This window comes from Littorina saxatilis, linkage group LG14, assembly GCF_037325665.1.
Source record: "Littorina saxatilis isolate snail1 linkage group LG14, US_GU_Lsax_2.0, whole genome shotgun sequence".
NCBI classification, from domain to species: domain Eukaryota; kingdom Metazoa; phylum Mollusca; class Gastropoda; order Littorinimorpha; family Littorinidae; genus Littorina; species Littorina saxatilis.
Genome location: NC_090258.1, coordinates 30,789,778 through 30,806,020, shown reverse-complemented (window position 1 = coordinate 30,806,020; position 16,243 = coordinate 30,789,778). Strand labels below are relative to the sequence as shown.

Below are 16,243 nucleotides of genomic sequence, written 5' to 3'. Positions count from 1 at the left end.
TTATTTTTCTCTCTGTTAATTCACCAGTGGCTATGTAACATGTGTTACAGAATTGCACCGGTGTAAGGGTTAACATTTTATTTTTCACCAAGAGAATATAATTCATTATATGCGGGATAATGTGCGGGGGGGGGGGGGGAGGGGTGCAAACAACATTTTCACAAGCACATAACCAACAAAATGACATCGCATGCGCAGCACACAAAGTGCGTAGCACGGGTACCACTAGTTATATATAACAGAGAAATATGTGTTTGTATATATATAAAAAAAAATAATAATAATAATCATGTTTTTCAATATAATCAGAGAGTACTGTTATATTTTGCCAGCTGCTTGATAATATTTCTTATAAGTTTTGAAAAAGAAACAGCATGTAATATTCCTTGAGAGAGAGAGAGAGAGAGAGAGAGAGAGAGAGAGAGAGAGAGAGAGAGAGAGAGTGTGTGTGTGTGTGTGTGTGTGTTTGTGTGTGTGTGTGTGCGTGTGAGTGTGAGTGTATGTGCTTGTGTGTGTGTTTGTGTGTGTGCGTGCGTGCGTGGGTGCGTGCGTTCGCGCGCGCGTGCGTGCGTGCGTGCGTACGTACGTGTGTGTACATGTAATTCGGTGAGCATTCTGTTTTGTTGTATTTAAATGTATTATGTGTTGGATGAACTCGAGCCAAGCAACATTCCTGTTTACTGCACATCGTGTGTCTTATGTCATTTGTGATCTACCTGACGTAGTCGTCCAAGATGACATTTTTTGCTCGTCTTCGTTTGTATCGGACGAGACAGAAGATGTTGACTGCAATGATCGCAGCCAATGGAATCCCGAGGCACACTCCGAGAATGATCTTCCACTCGTCTGAACCGGAATCTGTGTACATGTAAAACGTGAAATACTTCAGAATACACAAACAAAACAAGAAAGGTAGGTTAGTGGAACGTTTAACTGACAAAACAAACCGTTACGTTACAGCCCTGAAAGTGGCGAGTATTCAACTCGCCATGGCGAGTAGACACATGTAACTGGCGAGTAGAAATGTTCATCTACTCGCCAAATGCGAGTAAAGTTGCTGAAACAAATTGTTGGTTTGGCTAGTAAAGTTAGCTCTCTGGCTAGTAAATTTTCAGAATCACTAGCCAAAGGCTAATACACAATTTTTGGGACTTTCAGGCCTGCGTTACGTTTTTGGATTTGTGCAATACTTCCATTACATGACTGCCATATTACGTATCAGTTCCGAACATTGCTATCTTCAACAAAATCAATACTCTGACCTAGAAAACACCCGCTGTATATAATACTGCCCGTTGAATTGCAGAAAGATGATTGATGATTGCTTCCATTGGAGATTATTTCTCTGTTTTGATCTAATTGTTATACCTTGTATTATTTTGTCATTGAATGTTTCTTTTATTCTAAATGTCTTATCATCGTCTGATAGCTACGGATCACAAGCAGATACGCATGCATTGTTGGAATAAGTATGTGTTTGACTGAATATATGCTTTGAAAATGATATTAGGTGTGAGTTTTATTCAACAGATCTGGCAATACTTTGGACTGGAGACAATAAAAATTGTTATATTTCGGTAATTTGAGATTAAACAAACTTAGGCCATTTGAACGATCATCAAAAGTATCGTTTACCCAGGCTGAAAAGATATACAGATGTCACTATTTTAGGATAATCTGAGTGTAATCTGAGGTATGTGGGAGGTGTGTTTATAACCTGCCCTGTTATATAGTGCTATATGTCTTAGGTAAAAACAATGTCCTGTTTGTATTATTGTTATACATGTATCACGCCTGAATTTCTCTATGAGATAATAAAGTATTCTTATTCTTATTCTTATTCTTAATCTAAATAAATGCAACACCTATGAAAAACCTAATAAGAGAAAAGGAGCTACAATTTGTGAATAATGTGTAATAAGAGAAAGTGAAACTCTTACCTTCCGTCGGCCTGAAAAAGACAACAGATGACATTTTTAGACGATGCTTATATTCTTGATACGTCACAATTTTGGCGTACAAAAAACCACGTAAAAACTCTTAGTAAAAAAAACCTACCCAATTAATCAATCAATTAAAAAAAATGAATGCATTAATAAATAAGTAAATGAATGAATAGATAAATAGATAACTCAAAAAAACAAATAATAATTTAACATACACATTAATCAATCAATTGGTGAATTAATCAATGAATGTGCACACACTTTCAAAACACTGAAAATGAGAAAATGACCTTTCTCCGTATGCTTTATATCAATATGCACCGAATGCAGCACTACAAACCTCTCCCATGCCCACGGTTGAAAGTTCATTCACATTCGATATGATCATGATCTTGAATCAAAAATAATTATCGCCAAACACTAATACTGCATGAAGAATGACTTCAGACACCCAGAAAAAAAAGGTTGACTTGGAGGTATTTTTCTGACTTTATAACGTAAAAACGTCAGACAAAGTCAAAAGATTAAATATAGGGGAAAAATAATTATGTAGTCCATGCTTCTGAAGACTACTTGATTTAATGAAAATGACGTGTGTTCACTGTGTGCCGTGGAGTATGAACATGCTGATGAAGAGCTTTCGTCGCACCAAAACATGCATTGTTTAAATCTGACGTCCAAGATCCCGAAAAAACATGACAAATATAATTATATTCAAACTGAAACAATTACACAAACTACACTTTACCCTTGGAGTCATCGCACCCTGCACCCCCCCCCCCCCCCCCCCAAGACTCAACACTGCATTCCCCTTCTTGGTTCAGCCGCCCCACCCCCAATTCGTACGCCGTCGTCATATGCAGATAACTTGTGGGCATACTCCTTATATAGCCCCTTGGTAGTCATGTCTCATACTGAAAGAACAGTGAGCATATTGGGCTTCTTTCAGTTTGACAACAATGCTCACACGAGAATCAATCTGAATATGACGGAAAATGTTTCTTGTTTCTTGACCTCGAGAACCAAGAAGGTCACGCAACAACGATTCAGCAACGATCTTATTTTTTATTTATTTTGTTCTGGTCCTTTTCTTTAACTATTCACATTTAAGGCCAGAGCTGGCACGGCAGATATATACGATTCAGAATCAATCGTGTTCTATGTTTTCAACTTGCAAAAAGTTGCATATTGAAAAATGCAAAAACTCACGTGCATGAGGGAGATCCATTTTCTTCAACACACTGACTCCCGTTGACACACGTGTAGATCGAGTTGAAAGCCTCACATACACCCACCTGGCTGACTGTGGAACACAATCACATCCCACTCTCAGTCGATGCATAAACACATTACATAATGTGACCCTCCACCACAAAATAAGTCGCATGTCACCTCGCGCGGTTCCGCGCTAGGCTTAATTTAAGTCCGGGGAGTGTGAGGGTCACCTTAGTCACGGGCTTATAACTCAAACAGTTTTCGCTCTTTTCTAAAACGGTTTGCACCACTGGATAGAGCATAACAAACTCTTTAGGAAAATGTAAAAATATGAAAATTATGCAAAGGTGACATGCGACTCATTTCGTGGTGGAGGGTCACTAATATGAACGTTACAATGGCAGTACTGCTGTTAGTAACGTATGATGGAGAGAGAGAGAGAGAGAGAGAGAGAGAGAGAGAGAGAGAGAGAGAGAGAGAGAGAGAGAGAGACAGGGAGAGGGTGGGACATAGAGAGAGAGAGAGAGAGAGAGAGAGAGAGAGAGAGAGAGAGAGAGAGAGAGAGAGAGAGAGAGAGAGGGGGGAGGGGGAGACAGAGTGAGACAGACAGAAAGAGTAGTAGTTATCGTTAGATGTGGCTGTGATATCCACATTTATCAGTCACAATGTCGAGAAAGGAGAAATCATATCAGATCGAAGCGTAAGCCTACGGTACGCGGATCGTATCAACTGATGCAGGAAATTGATGCATCCAAAACCAAGAATTTGATGCATCGTTTGGATGCATCAGAATTCTCGGGTTTTCCCGGAAAGTGCCGAGCAAAAAGCAAAATCTGAACCGGAATACGAAGCGAAACGAACTATTTCTATCAACTGATGCAGGAAATTGATGCATCCAAAACCACGAATTTGATGCATCGTTTGGATGCATCATAATTTTCTCGCCGAACACCAGTCAAAAACGATTCTTCTTCGGCCATGTTGAAAACGTCGGAAAACGAAAGTTTGAGTCGAAGGTCAAGGGCGTCACAACTTCGTGTGCACAAAAGACAAACCACAAACAAAACCAAAAATGCCTTAAATGCATTATGCCGTGACTTTTACTTGTTCCCTATTTAATGGTATGTTGTACGTTTATTTTTGTTTTATCTAACCAATCTGTTTATATTCGTCAAAATGTAATTTCAAGTTTTTCCGTGCTCAGGCATTTCGTACGGAAAGACCGGAAATGAATGATCTTTCGCATGCATACAAAACCGAAAGTGATGCATCAAAATGATGCATCATTTTCTGAAAGGATGCATCATTTTCGTATCGGATGCATCAGTTTTTGAAAATGATGCATCCTTTTTGAAAATGATGCATCCTTTTGTGAAAATGATACATCAAATTGTGAAAATGATGCATCAAATCTTGGTTTTGGATGCATCAATTTGATGCATCAGTTGATACGATCCGCGTTCCGTACATTCCGTACGTATAAGCCGAGATCTGATATGTTTCCGCCTTTCGAGACATTGTGACTGATAAATGTGGATATCACAGCCACATTTAACGATAACTAATTTATTGCGTTTTGTTTTGGACAGCTCGCATTTTTCATGATCCGCTAACTTCGACCCTTATTTTTGATAATCACTGAAACTCGGCATGTAACCTCTACATCTCGGGGCTGGTGCGGTGTACACCATTGTGCCTGCAGACACTTTTGCTTCTATCTCGCTAGGGGGTGAAATCTCTTTCAAATTGTAGTCAAAGTTATCCAGTTGTCACAAGTGTCTGCTGCTTGTGTCTCTTGTTTTTCTGCGAAGGCCAAAAAAAAAGTTGAATGTTTCTGGTAACATGGCTACAAAAAATAGGGTAAGTACAAGGTAGGGATTTTTTTTTAATGATTTTTGTTTTTGTTTTGGTCAGGGTAGAAAATAACTATACAGTGACGCAAAGAGACTGGACTTACTATACAAAGAGAAAGACAACACATTACAAAACAAATAAGACAAAAGGGATGCGGGGTTATCCCCCTTGTTTCGTCTGCCGTCTGTTACTTTCGTTTTGACGCTTTTTTTTTTTTTTTTTTTTTTTACAAATGCAATAAAAAAAAGTCTAGGGTCGGGTGACCAGAAACATACAACTTTTTTTTTGGGGGGGGGCCTAAATTACCATTCAATGCAACCCCCGTCGTAAGACTTCAGATCCAATTTCTAGGACACATGATCACTGCGTACAAAAGATTGGGCATGCTTTTCTGTTTTTTGACGATTTGCCTTTTCGCTTGTTGTGTACTCATTTCTTCATCAAATAATGTTTATGGGAAATATCTCGCTCCACTATTTTGAAGTGACCGTCTAAAGATGGCGCCCATAAGTGATTAGCCACTTACTGCGAGAGATCACTTGGCTATGACGACTTCCTGCGATATATCAATTGATATAGGGTGCATGTTTGACAAAATTAATGGTCAGTTACAGTTTCGTCATGTGACCCGTAAAAACGAAATAAAGAGAATTATAGAGAGAGAGTGAGAGAAAGAGAGTGAGCAAAAGAGAGACGCAGACGCAGACGCAGATAATTTATTCAATAGGCCATAGCCCCTTATGAAGGATCGGAGTGTGAACAAATGATTAACGTTGCAAATAATTTAACTCATCAGGTGCAAAAAAGGTACAACATAACAATCTCACAACACTTTGGATTAAAACATACATTACACGTTATTTAACTAAGAGGTTAAAACATCTCTTAATTTAAAGGCTTTATACAAATACAAGGATACATTTCTAACAACAGTTTCTTGAGGGGAAGCCAGGAGCAAGCTGAGTCTAAAAGTGCTTGGGTTTTTATAATATTTAAATGGGATAAATTTTTCTCTTAATCTGTTTAAGTATGGACAACACAAAACAAAATGGACTTCATCATCTTGCTTTACTTTACAAAGGGGACACATTAACTGATCGGCATCATGCTGTTTATATCGGTTAGCATGCACATTTATTTCTGAAATACCGAATCGAAACCTAGTCATAATAAACTTTAGATGTCTATCCACATTCAACAAAAGGTAGGGTTTAATGTCATGTAAAAGAGAGAGAGGGTGCGAGAGAGAGAGAGACATAGAAAGAAAGAGATAGAGTTAGTGAGTAAGAGAAGAAACAAGTCGCGTAAGGCGAAATTACTACATTTAGTCAAGCTGTGGAACTCACAGAATGAAACTGAACGTAGTCCTCCGCTAGTGCAAAAGGCAGTGAAAGTGACGAGCCTGTTTGGCGCGGTAGCGGTTGCGCTGTGCTTCATAGCACGCTTTACTGTACCTCTCTTCGTTTTAACTTTCTGAGCGTGTTTTTAATCCAAACATATCAAATCTATATGTTTTTGGAATCAGGAACCGACAAGGAATAAGATGAAAGTGTTTTTAAATTGATTTCGAAAATTTTATTTTGATCATAATTTTTATATTTTTAATTTTCAGAGCTTGTTTTTAATCCAAATATAACATATTTATATGTTTTTGGAATCAGGAAATGATGAAGAATACGACGCACGTAAATTTGGATCGTTTTTTTTACAATTTTCTGATTTTTAATGACCAAAGTCATTAATTAATTTGTAAGCCACCAAGCTGAAATGCAATACCAAAGTCCGGCCTTCGTCGAAGATTGCTTGGCCAAAATTTCAATCAATTTGATTAATAAAGGAGGTGTGACAGTGCCGCCTCAACTTTTACAAAAAGCCGGATATGACGTCATCAAAGGTATTTATCGAAAAAAAGAAAAACAAGTCGCGTAAGGCGAAATTACTACATTTAGTCAAGCTGTGGAACTCACAGAATGAAACTGAACGTAGTCCGCCGCTAGTGCAAAAGGCGGTGAAAGTGACGAGCCTGTTTGGCGCGGTAGCGATTGCGCTGTGCTTTACTGTACCTCTCTTCGTTTTAACTTTCTGAGCGTGTCCAAACATATCATATCTATATGTTTTTGGAATCAGGAACCGACAAGGAATAAGATGAAATAGTTTTTAAAACGATTTCGAAAATTTAATTTTGATCATAATTTTTATATTTTTAATTTTCAGAGCTTGTTTTTAATCCAAATATAACATATGTATATGTTTTTGGAATCAGAAAATGACGAAAAATAAGATGAAATTGTTTTTGGATCGTTTAATAAAAAAATAATTTTAATTGGAAGTTTCCGATATTTAATGATCAAACTCACTCATTAGTTTTTAAGCCATCAAGCTGAAATGTAATACCAAACCCCGGCCTTTGTCGAAGATTGCTTTGCCAAAATTTCAATCAATTTAATTGAAAAATGAGGGTGTGACAGTGCCGCCTCAACTTTTACAAAAAGCCGGAAATGACGTCATCAAAGGTATATATCGAAAAAATTGAAAAAAACGTCCGGGGATATCATACCCAGGAACTCTCATGTCAAATTTCATAAAGATCGGCCCAGTAGTTTAGTCTGAATCGCTCTACACACACACATAGTTTACACACACACACACAAACACACACACACACACACACACACACACACACACACACACACACACACGCACATACACCACGACCCTCGTCTCGATTCCCCCCTCGATGTTAAAACATTTAGTCAAAACTTGACTAAATGTAAAAAGTCCGGGGATATCATTCCCAGGAACTCTCATGTCAAATTTCATAAAGATCGGTCCAGTAGTTTGGTCTGAATCGCTCTACACACACACACACACACACGCACAGACACACACACACACACACACACACACACACACACACACACACACACACACACACACACACACACACACACACACACACACACACATACACCACGACCCTCGTCTCGATTCCCCCTCTACGTTAAAACATTTAGTCAAAACTTGACTAAATGTAAAAACATTTAGTAAAAACTTGACTGAATGTAATGATAAACAAGTCGCGTTAGGCGAAATTACAACATTAAGTCAAGCTGTCGAACTAACAGAATGAAACTGAACTCTCTGCATTTTTACAGCAAGAGCGTATACTCGTAGCATCAATCAATCAATCAATGAGGCTTATATCGCGCATATTCCGTGGGTACAGTTCTAGGCGCTCTGCAGTGATGCCGTGTGAGATGAAATTTTATACGGCCAGTAGATTGCAGCCATGTCGGCGCATATTTACCTTTCACGGCCTTATTCCAAGTCACACGGGTATGGTAGACAATTATTAACTGTGCCTAAGCAATTTTGCCAGGAAAGACCCTTTTGTCAATCGTGGGATCTTTAACGTGCACACCCAATGTAGTATACACGGGGGGTGGTTCGGACACCGAAGAGAGTCTGCACACAAAGTTGACTCTGTGAAATAAATTTCCGCCGAACCTGGGATCGAACTCGCGCTGACAGCGGCCAACTGAATACAAATCCAGCGCGCTACCAACTGAGCTATATCCCCGCATCGTCAGTCTACCGCTCGATGCAAAGGCAGTGAAATTGACAAGAAGAGCGGGGTAGTAGTTGCGCTGAGAAGGATAGCACGCTTTTCTTTATCTCTATTCTTTTTAACTTTCTGAGCGTGTTTTTAATCCAAACATATCACATCTATATGTTTTTGGAATCAGGAACCCACAAGGAATAAGATGAAATTGTTTTTAAATCGATTTCGGAAATTTTATTTTAATCATAATTTTTATATTTTTAATTTTCAGAGCTTGTTTTTAATCCGAATATAACATATTTATATGTTTTTGGAATCAGAAAATGACGAAAAATAAGATGAAATTGTTTTTGGATCGTTTAATAAAAAAATAATTTTAATTACAAGTTTCCGATTTTTAATGACCAAACTCACTCATTAGTTTTTAAGCCATCAAGCTGAAATGCAATACCAAACCCCGGCCTTCGTCGAAGATTGCTTTGCCAAAATTTCAATCAATTTAATTGAAAAATGAGGGTGTGACAGTGCCGCCACAACTTTTACAAAAAGCCGGATATGACGTCATCAAAGGTATTTATCAAAACAAAAAAATGTCCGGGGATATCATTCCCAGGAACTCTCATGTCAAATTTAATAAAGATCGGTCCAGTAGTTTAGTCTGAATCGCTCTACACACACACACGCACAGACAGACAGACAGACAGACCCACACATACACCACGACCCTCGTCTCGATTCCCCCTCTATGTTAAAACATTTAGTCAAAACTTGACTAAATGGAAAAACAGAGACGGAGAAAAAAAATGAGATGATCACAGCCATAAACAGAAACACAGACTCTAAACTTACATGATTTTCCATCTGTCGTTGTGACATCAACCGTTCCAGATTGGTTGTTGAGCAACAAAACCTGACCTCTGTCAAGCGTGCGGAGCGCTAACGTCAGCTGTGACGCTGATTGCTCAGACGTGTTCTTCCCCACCACTGCCGTCAGGTCAGCTATCACACTGCCCTGACTGAGATGATCACAAACCCAACATTTACATGCATCAACTACAATGACAACGATTTTTATCAAGCATACCTTATTCAGAAATGATTTAATCAAAATTATAATTTAAAATAAATTTGAATGAGAAACGCCTTCTCCGCCTTAACACATACAGCAGGCGACAGTATCAATCATATACACACTCTTCATCACGCCCATCAATCAGAGGTAAAGTAACCATTACATACAAAACCTTGTTCTCCTCCGCGGACATGGCGTGTCTTCTCATGCTGCATAAATATGCACAGATGAAGCGATCAGCAGTCACGTAACCTGTGACTGCTGATAACTAAAGGGAAATAACTTCAATTATTTCTGAAGATTACTACATCGAAGAAGAAGACGATTGGGGCTCCCCGAAGATGCTCTAACAAGAGTGTCTTGTGACCCCCGAGAGTGATTTTTAGGGAGTCCAAGGACCCCCTTTAGCGGAACTTTAGAGGGTCCTAAATCCAGGAGGACTTTGGGCAGTTCTGTGAGCCCTCTGTAAAAGCGTTATTTGTTACATCGGTTAGATTCATCCTTAAATTCGCGTCGGTACAGCTCCGTCAGAATGTTTTCTTCGTCTTCGAAAACCAGCAAAGTTTTTGTTCATTCTGTATGGAAATATCAGTTCAGACGGTACGCACGGACAAACACTCAAGTCCTTAATGGCTCAAAACCGTAGGACTTTTAATATTAATTTTAACGCATGGTAAAGCAAACTTAGTGCGTCTTGGGGCCCGCTCTTTTCAAGTTGAAGGCGTCACAAGACCCCCTCCAATAAGTCCTAGTACAGAATTTTGGCTTCTTCTGCGTACAGGACGCAAAGACGCAAAAGCTTGCGGAGCCCGCTGACTAATAGCCGAATTAATTCATTGTAACACCAATAACTACATCAACGACGACGACGACGACAAAGAAGAAGAAGAAGAAGAAGAAGAAGAAGAAGAAGAAGAAGAAGAAGAAGAAGAAGAACAACAACAACAACAACAACAACAACAACAACAACAACAACAACAACAACAACAACAACGACGGCAACAAAATCCGGGGGAAAAGAATAACAGACATTGTTTTTTTCTCCTGCAATACAGAAACACTCTCAAAAACATACCTCAGATTCGAAACACAAACGTCAATAAGGGCGCTGACAATTACATTCAGGTAGTTGAACATCTGAAATAAAAACCGTTGTGAATTAGCTAGATAATTACTTTTTCCGTTCTTTTTTTTATTACATTTAGTCAAGTTTTGACTAAATGTTTTAACATAGAGGGGGAATCGAGACGAGGGTCGTTGTGTATGTGCGTGTGTGCGTGTGTGTGTGCGTGTGTGTGTGTGTCTGTGTGTCTGTGTGTGTGTGTAGAGCGATTCAGACTAAACTACTGGACCGATCTTTATGAAATTTGACATGAGAGTTCCTGGGTATGAAATCCCCGAACGATTTTTTCATTTTTTTGATAAATGTCTTTGATGACGTCATATCCGGCTTTTCGTGAAAGTTGAGGCGGCACTGTCACGCCCTCATTTTTCAACCAAATTGGTTGAAATGTTGGTCAAGTAATCTTCGACGAAGCCCGGACTTCGGTATTGCATTTCAGCTTGGTGGCTTAAAAATTAATTAATGACTTTGGTCATTAAAAATCTGAAAATTGTAAAAAAAAATAAAAATTTATAAAACGATCCAAATTTACGTTTATCTTATTCTCCATCATTTGCTGATTCCAAAAACATATAAATATGTTATATTCGGATTAAAAACAAGCTCTGAAAATTAAATATATACAAATTATTATCAAAATTAAATTGTCCAAATCAATTTAAAAACACTTTCATCTTATTTCTTGTCGGTTCGTGATTCCAAAAACATATAGATATGATATGTTTAGATTAAAAACACGCTCAGAAAGTTAAAACAAAGAGAGGTACAGAAAAGCGTGCTATCCTTCTTAGCGCAACTACTACCCCGCTCTTCTTGTCAATTTCACTGCCTTTGCCATGAGCGGTGGACTGACGATGCTACGAGTATACGGTCTTGCTGAAAAATGGCATTGCGTTCAGTTTCATTCTGTGAGTTTGACAGCTACTTGACTAAATATTGTATTATCGCCTTACGCGACTTGTTTTTTTTATTACATTTAGTCAAGTTTTGACTAAATGTTTTAACGTAGAGGGGGGAATCGAGACGAGGGTGTGGTGTATGTGTGTGTGTGTGTGTGTGTGTGTGTGTGTGTGTGTGTGTGTGTGTGTGTTTGAGTGTGTGTGTGTGTGTGTGTGTGTGTCTGTGCGTGTGTGTGTGTAGAGCGATTCAGACTAAACTACTGGACTGATCTTTATGAAATTTTACATGAGAGTTCCTGGGAATCATATCCACGGATAGTTTTTTCATTTTGTCGATAAATGTCTTTGATGACGTCATATCCGCCTTTTTGTAAAAGTTGAGGCGGCACTGTCACACCCTCATTTTTTAATCAAATTGATTGACATTTTGGCCAAGCAATCTTCGACGAAGGCCGGACTTCGGTATTGCATTTCAGCTTGGTGGCTTAAAAATTAACTGATGACTTTGGTCATTAAAAATCTGAAAATTGTAAAAAAATAAAATAAAATTATAAAACGATCCAAATTTACGTTCATCTTATTCTTTATCATGTTCTGATTCCAAACACATATAAATGTTATATTTGGATTAAAAACAAGCTCTGAAAATTAGAAATATAAAAATTATGATCAAAATTAAATTACCGAAATCGATTTAAAAACAATTTCATCTTATTCCTTGTCGGTTCCTGATTCCAAAAACATATAGATATGATATGTTTGGATTAAAAACACGCTCAAAAAGTTAAAACGAAGAGAGGTACAGTAAAGCGTGCTATGAAGCACAGCGTAACCGCTACCGCGCCAAACAGGCTCGTAATTTTCACTGCCTTTTGCACTAGCGGCGGACTACGTTCAGTTTCATTCTGTGAGTTCCACAGCTTGACTAAATGTAGTAATTTCGCCTTACGCGACTTGTTTTGTTTTTAACAGCGTATGCTGCAGTGCCCGTGGTTAATTAGCTCAAACTGTCCAGTTGTCAGTGAGGTCATTGTTTCCATAGTGGTGAGAAAAGATCTGGGGTTTGGCAGAAACAAATAGTTAGGGGTCCCCCTGATTCTTTTTTTTTTGAGGGGGGGAGGGGGCGGGAGGGGGGGGGGATGTAGGGGAGGGGTTCCCCCCAAAAATTGTTGTTGTTGTTTATTAGAGTTTTTTGCACGAGAACCCAGGTGGTCACGCGAGACCAAGTCAGTATTGAATTTTGTATCTGTATTTATTTGAAAAAATAAATCCAAAAACAAAGAGACTGCCAACGTTCCAAAATTCAGAATAAAAAAAACAAGGAAGGTAGGTTGTTGGAACGTTTGTTATTGACAAATCAATACATTCACAAACATATCGACCCAACGGTCTTTTAAGTGCACAGACAAACAATTAATAACGAAATTTATCTGGCTGATTTTTTCTTCCGCCTTCATTCATTCATTCGCTTGCGGCTTCGCGGCAGGCGGAAGAAAACATCAGCCAGATAAGTTTTTGTTATTAATTGTTTGTCTGTGCACTTAAAAGACCGTTGGGTCGATATATTTGTAAATGTATTGTTTTGTCAATAACAAACGTTCCAACAACCTACCTTTCTTGTTTTTTGATTCTGTATTCATTTGAAGATTCTTTAAATGTGCACTGTTGCTGTAATGAATATTATTATATTGAAGATTGATTGTAAGACGCTTTGAACTATATTATGATTTGCACCATTTGAATACCCTTATATATATTATTATTATTATTATTGTTCTCAGCCTACTCTTTAAAACTGTTAATATTTAAGGCCAGAGAAACAAGCACACACACACACACACACACACACACACACACACACACACACACAAACACACACGCACGCACACATGCACAGGTTTACCTTTACACACACACACACACACACACACACACACACACACACACACACACACACACACAAGCCCCCTCCCCCCCCACACACACAAGCCCCCCCTCCCCCCCCCACACACACAAAGACAGGCTTACCTTTTGTCGAAACTCTTCACGGAGCGAAATATACTGCGGAGATTTCTGGTTACTCAAGTCGAACACATTAATGTTTACTCTGACAATGAATAGCAAGGACACTCCCAGGGCCTCACGAGAAGAGATTCCAAGGTCACAAATATAAGCCGTTGTAGAGTTGAACCCTTTAAGACAATGAACCAAAACAGTGTCAGTGATAAGATGAGCTCATGAGCCAATCTTCACAATGAAAAACATTAGCCATTGTAGAGTTAAGCCCTTTAAAACAATGAACCAAAACAGTGTCAGGGATAAAATGAGATCATGAGCCAATCTTCACAATGAAAAACATTAGCCATTGTAGAGTTGAGCCCTTTAAAACAATGAACCAAAACAGTGTCAGTGATAAGATGAGCTCATGAGCCAATCTTCACAATGAAAAACATCAGCCATTGCAGGGCTCCCCATGGACAGCCCTCGTACAGGGTCCCGGGACCCCCACTTTTAATTTGTAGAGGGTCCTTGAACCCCCTCAGCGGAGTTTTAGATTGTCCTGATGGTCCAGAGGCCACAACAACCCTGTTGAACGTATAATAACAATAACAATAATAACAATAACAGCACTTTATTGTCCATTAAAATATTACATAAAAATGGAAATTTTTCTTCGGCACACCCTGCCTGCCTGCCTGTAATACATTGTGATCAAGCATAGGTGTGCTTTGAAATATGTTTCTACTTGACTTCCTGTACGTTTACTGTCAGTACCTACGGGACGTACAATAACGGATACTTAGTGCGTCCCAGGACCCACTCATTTTTGGTTAAGTGCGTACCGGGACCACCACCATGAATTTTTAGTACGTGATTTAGGCTTCCAGTGCGTATAGGACGCAGCGACGCGCAGTTAGGAGAGCCCTGTTACGCCCCATTTTGTCGCATCGGCCCATTTTGACGCATTACGACAAAATGGGTTACTCTCATGCCCGATTTTATCGCACATTGCCCATATTGTCGCACCTGCGACAAAATGAGCCGCGAGAGTAGATATTTTGATGTTTAGCTCAGGAAGGCCAGTCCCGTTTTCTTACTCGCATCAGCATAAAAACACCTGGTTCCAGTGTGTGAGTGGGTATGTGCATACTTGTGTGTGTATACATTTTCGAGTGTCTCCCCATCTGTCTGTCAGTCTGCCTGTCTGTCTGTCTGTCCGATCGTCCGTCAACTTCAAACTTGTTCACCCGATAGTTAGTTGTTAGAGATTTTCAGAAGGGGTTAATGGGCACATGTTTCTGTCTGTCTGTCTGCATGTCTGTCTGTCTGTCTGTCTGTCTTTCTGTCTGCCCATCTGTCAGAGTTACCATTTTTCCATCACGAAGGTTGTGAGATATTGGATAGATTTGGGTGCAATGTCTGGCGACATTACCCACAATTTCGAGTGTCTCTCCATCCGTCTACATCAAACTTTTTCACACGATTTTTGGATGTTACCAGTTTGACAGAAATGGTTAATGGGGACATGTATCTGTCTGTCTGTCTGTATGTCTGTCTGTCTTTCTGTCTGGTTATCTATCAGAGTTACCATATTTCCATCACGAAGGTTGTGAGATATTGGATAGATTTGGATAACAAATAATGTTCAGCCATGGTGTAATGTGAATGATCCTCCCTCTTAGTGTGTGTGTCTGTCACTCGGTCTGTCAAATTTCGTTGATGAAACTGATGTTTGTTTATCTGTCTGTGAGCCTGTCTGTCAGTTCTTCACAGACGTGTATACTCAATTTGAACAATGATAACAATCACCTTTCTTTATTCTTTCTGTCTGTCTGGTTTGTCTGCCTGGTTTGTCTGCCTGGTTTGTCTGTCTGGTTTGTCTGTCTGGTTTGTCTGCCTGGTTTGTCTGTCTGGTTTGTCTGCCTGGTTTGTCTGCCTGGTTTGTCTGTCTGGTTTGTCTGCCTGGTCTGTCTGGTTTGTCTGTCTGGTTTGTCTGTCTGGTTTGTCTGTCTGGTTTGTCTGTCTGGTTTGTCTGCCTGGTTTGTCTGTCTGGTTTGTCTGTCTGGTTTGTCTGCCTGGTTTGTCTGTCTGGTTTGTCTGCCTGGTTTGTCTGCCTGGTTTGTCTGTCTGGTTTGTCTGTCTGGTTTGTCTGTCTGGTTTGTCTGTCTGGTTTGTCTGTCTGGTTTGTCTGTCTGGTTTGTCTGTCTGGTTTGTCTGTCTGGTTTGTCTGTCTGGTTTGTCTGTCTGGTTTGTCTGTCTGGTTTGTCTGTCTGCTCTCCTTTTTGTCATAATACATGTATTTGTGCATGTGTTTTTTTAAGAATAAAATTACTCAGAGAGAGAGACAGAGAGAGAGAGAGAGAATTGAATTGAATTGAATTGAACTTTATTTTACAAGGATTTAGATTTAAGGCTACGCCTTTTCTTACAATCTGTCCTTGGGACGCATAGACACACAATTATATAATTAAAAAAAAATAAATAAAATAATCAAAAAAATAAAAATAAAAATAAAAAATAAAAAATTAAAAATTAAAAAGTTAAAAAGTTAACCAACAAAAGGAGGTCGGA

At 39.1% G+C, this 16,243-nt stretch overlaps 1 protein-coding gene across 1 annotated transcript in view; it reads right to left on the bottom strand.

The window, feature by feature from the left end:
• Positions 1-16,243, bottom strand: part of LOC138947559 (integrator complex subunit 2 homolog) — a 58,634-nt gene that overhangs the window by 25,818 nt on the left and 16,573 nt on the right. Inside the window, exons 2-6 of the mRNA XM_070319049.1 lie at positions 13,700-13,863; positions 10,725-10,786; positions 9,427-9,593; positions 3,156-3,249; positions 717-1,951 (exon numbers count right to left, since the gene is read on the bottom strand). Of these exons, the coding sequence (XP_070175150.1) occupies positions 1,849-1,951; positions 3,156-3,249; positions 9,427-9,593; positions 10,725-10,786; positions 13,700-13,863 (590 nt within the window). The 3' untranslated portion in view covers positions 717-1,848. The remainder of the gene's footprint in view (positions 1-716; positions 1,952-3,155; positions 3,250-9,426; positions 9,594-10,724; positions 10,787-13,699; positions 13,864-16,243) is intronic.